The 4,219-nt window shown below is 38.6% G+C and overlaps 1 protein-coding gene across 1 annotated transcript in view; it reads left to right on the top strand.

Moving 5' to 3' along the window:
- Nucleotides 1–4,219, top strand: part of DIRC2 (disrupted in renal carcinoma 2) — a 107,920-nt gene that overhangs the window by 63,087 nt on the left and 40,614 nt on the right. The window contains exon 5 of the mRNA XM_006884232.1: nt 3,644–3,752. Coding sequence (XP_006884294.1) covers nt 3,644–3,752 — 109 coding nt within the window. The remainder of the gene's footprint in view (nt 1–3,643; nt 3,753–4,219) is intronic.

The raw sequence follows: 4,219 nt of genomic DNA, 5'->3' as shown, positions 1-4,219 counted from the left end.
CAAACAACTCAACGGCACATAACAACAACAACATATTTTAAAATAAGCAAATATCTTTTATACGAGATTGAACCAATAGCTATGTAGAAATACCACTTTTCCTCTCTCAGGGAGGAGAGATAGGGAATGGCAAAGGACACACTGACAAAGGAGATTAATCAGAACTGGCTTCAACAAGCACTGTGGCAATTGGACAGTTAAAACAGACATTCGCGGGGGGGCGGGGAGAAGAACGAACTGGGGAGGAGGGTAGAGATAACAGTGCAACAATGAATGAATGAAAACCCCAAATCTCTGTAAATGTTCACTAAAACTAATAAAATTTAATAATAATTAAAAAAAAGAAATACCACTTTTCACTTATCAGATTGGAAAAAATAATTCCCTCAAAATTGCTGGCACCTAGCCTAGACACAGGAGTGGCATCCACTTCTGAAATGGCTTGCCTCCAGAAACTGTATGAAGAGTGCTCAGGCCTTTCATTCATAGGGTGTCTATGAGTCATCTTTGACTTGACTGCACCTAACAATAGCAACGACAACATAGAGAGAGCTGCATAGGCCTAGTGCACAGAAAGTTATGCTACCAAGCCCGAGGTGGGTGATTTTAATCTGCGGCCCTCAGGCCAGGTTCAGATTGTTTTCCTGTCAAACATTCTTCTAGGTGGTATAGCACTGCTCTGTGCATTGCTGTACAGAGGTAACTTGTGGTTGCTGTGATGCTGACACTGTGACACTGATGTGCCGAACGTGGTAATAGTTACCCATGGTGGACAGTGTTTGGTGAAGCTTCCCAAGTAAAACAAGCCTGGAAGCAGGAGTGGCATCCACTTCTGAGCTGGCTTGCCTCTGGAAACTCTTAAGAACAGTGCTCAGTCGTTCATAGGATCGCTATGAGTCATTTATGACTTGACAGCACCGGACAACAACAACAACATGCTATTATGATTTTGAAGAAACAAGTACTCTCAAACCACTAATGATGGTAGTATAAATTTGAACTACCTCTTTAAAGGGCAATTAGTAATTTTGATTAAAATTACAAATTCACATACTCATTCATATATGATAATTGTACTTCTAGAAATTGATTCTACAGATGTGTAGCACAATTATTAAATTACTGTAAGAGCAAAAGAATAGAGGGAGAAACACCTATAAATGATGGAAGATGCTCTTTAAATTAATAATGATGCACAGATGTTGTTATATGCCATTGAGTTACTTGCAACTGATAGTGACCCTATGTATTATAGCTCTCAACCCTGCTCTATCCTGTTCCAACTTCATTTGTCTCTGACACATCTACCCCAGTTACCCAAATCACTGGATGAATCCATGTCATTGAGGGTCTTCCTCTCTTGCGCTGTGCCTCTACCCTCTCAAGCATGATGTCCCTCTCTAAGGACTGGTCACTCCTTGAAACATGCTCAAAGTATGTCATACGAAGAAGTGTCAGAATCCTTGCCTCCAAGGAGCATCCTAGTCTCATCCTTTCCAGGACGAACCTTGTTTGTTCTCCTAGCAGTCCATGGTATATTCAGTACTTTTCTCCAGATCCACAGCTCAAGGCATCGGTTCTCCTACTTTCATTCCTCATCATTGTCCACCTTTCTGATAAATAACAGATAATTGGATCAGGCACACCTTAGTCTCCAGACTGACTTCATTGCTCTTCAGTACTTTGGAGAGGTCTTGACAGCAGATTTCCCCAATGCAATTTGTCTTTTATTTTCCTGGTTTCTGGTGCCAAGAGTGTTGGTTGTGGAGCCAAGCAAACTAAAGCTGTTAACAATCTCAATCTCTTCATTTTCTGTCATGATGCTACCAATCAGCCCAGTGGTAAGAATCTTTGTTTTTTTAATGTTGAACTTCAATCCATATTGAAAGCTGCAGTCCTTGACCTTCTGCAGCAAGTGCTACAGGTCCTCCTCAGTTTGAGCAAGCAGGGTTGTGTCATCTGCATAACACAGATTGTTGATGCTTTATCTTCTAAAGTTTATTTATTTTTATTATTTTGCAATACTTAAGGATGTTTTGGACAGAATATTAAAATGATCCAAAAAGCATTAAAAGAAGATGGAAGGATTATACAGAGTTACTGTACCAAAAGGAATTGGCTGATACAGAACAATTTCATGAAATAACATATGGACAAGAGCCAGTGGTGATGAAGGAAGAAGTTTAAGCTGAAAGCCTTGGCAAAAAAGCAAGTCCCCAGGAATTGATGGCATACCAGTTGATGTATTTCAACAAGTAGACGCTGCCCTGGATGGGCTCACCAAGTTGTGCCAAGAAATCTGGAGGACAACCACTTGGCCAACTGACTGGAAGAGATCCGTATTTATTCCCATTCCAAAGAAAGGTGACCCAACAGAGTGTAGGAATTATCAAACAATATAATTATTATCACATGCAAACAAGATTCTGCTGGAGATTATCCAAAAATGACTGGAACAACATATCAGCAGAGAACTGGCAGAAGCAGGCTGGGTTTAGAAGAGGTCGTGGTACTAGGGATATTATAGCTAATGTCCAATGGATCTTGGCTGAAAGCAGAGAGTATCCGAGAAATGTCTATCTGTGTTTTATTGCCTTGCTAAGGTGCTTGACTGTGTGGATCACAACAAACCATGACTGACCCTGAGAAGAAGGGAATCCCAGAACACTTGATTTTGCTTATGCGAAATCTGTACTTGGACCAGGAGGCAGATGTCAGAACAGAGCAAGTAAACACAGCATGGTTCAAAATCAGGAAAGGTATATGCCAGGGATGTGTCCTGTCTCTGTACCTTTTCAGTTTATAAGCAGAACAGATCATCTGGGAGTCTGGGCTCTATGAGGAGAAATGTGGCATCAGGATTGGAGGAAGACTTAATGATGCACAGATCTGATGGAATACAGTGAAGGTATTATAAAGATTGAGAGAGCTCTTTGTATATGGATTGTGGAAAGAATGCTAAGAATTATTAAAAGAGCAGGATTTAGCAAGTGATTCTAATATGCTACCATTTGTGCAAAAAGGTAGAAAAATTTATACATATATATTTGTATTGGCCTGTATACTTAACTTACCCAGGAGCCCAAGTAACATTGATAATTATAGAGAAACGACCTGTGAGACTGAGGAATAGAGATAAGAGGAAGGTATTTCACTATACTTTCTTACCTTTCAGTTTTTAGTTACTTCAGTTGTATTGCTGTTTGGAAAATTCCTTCTCATAAAAACTTCAGAAATAATACAAAACCTACATAAGCTGCTGTCTGAAGACGATAAAACTATCAAGTTACATATTTATTTTTATTCTTCCCTACCCTCCTAACTCCACAGCTTGTTCATAAGGAGAAGTAGTAATTTGTCCTTTCAAATACATATTTGCTTTTTCTTTCACCGAGCTGTGTATGTGTATACAGAAAATAATACTGCCAGTTCATCTATATACAGAAGTAATATTGATTAGTTTTAAGCAATACAACTGAAATACTTATCCTTGTAAAAATAACCTTAAATTAACAAACTGATGGATACTTTTTACTCCTGATTCTGGTGTTCCTATTTCCAAGTGACATGTTTTTCATGACTAAGAGTTTAAAGTCTGATATTTCAACTTGTAATGACATTTTCTTTCACTTCTCTTTTACAGTAATTTGAGATTTTTGATGATTGCTTTAGCATATGCCATACCACTCGGTGTATTTGCTGGCTGGTCTGGAGTTCTGGACTTAATTTTGACACCAGTGCATGTGAGCCAAGTAAGTTTTGTTATTTCTTTAAATATTGTATGTATTTTAGTTCATTTAAATTACAAATAATGGCTTTTTTTAGCTTCAAAGCAGAACCTAAAACCATAGTATTTTTTCCTTCAATTTGATAACAGCTTTGACTTTCGTGTTTCTTTAAGTATTATTAATGATTCTTAATAATGATGCTGATAAACAGCTTAAAAATAGGTTGGAAAATCTTACTTTTGTGGGCTCATCGTTGATCCTTGCTTTGTACTTTATAAACATGATTAAGATCTCATCATCAAAGATATGGTTATGCATAGGTTAGTTTTTCTCTCAGCCTTAGAGTAGAGTATGCTGTTGTTGTTGTTGTTGTTGTTATGTGCCGTCGAGTCACCTGCGACTCATAGCGACCCTATGTACAACAGCCCTAAACTCCGCTCTGTCCTGTGCCAATCGCACTGTCTCTGACACTCCCATCCCAATTATCCCAG

This window comes from Elephantulus edwardii, unplaced genomic scaffold (assembly GCF_000299155.1).
Source record: "Elephantulus edwardii isolate Elephantulus edwardi_28Jun2011 unplaced genomic scaffold, EleEdw1.0 scaffold00032, whole genome shotgun sequence".
NCBI classification, from domain to species: Eukaryota; Metazoa; Chordata; class Mammalia; order Macroscelidea; family Macroscelididae; genus Elephantulus; species Elephantulus edwardii.
The sequence above is the reverse complement of the archived record's forward strand: the minus strand, read 5'-3'. Positions and strand labels throughout refer to the sequence as shown.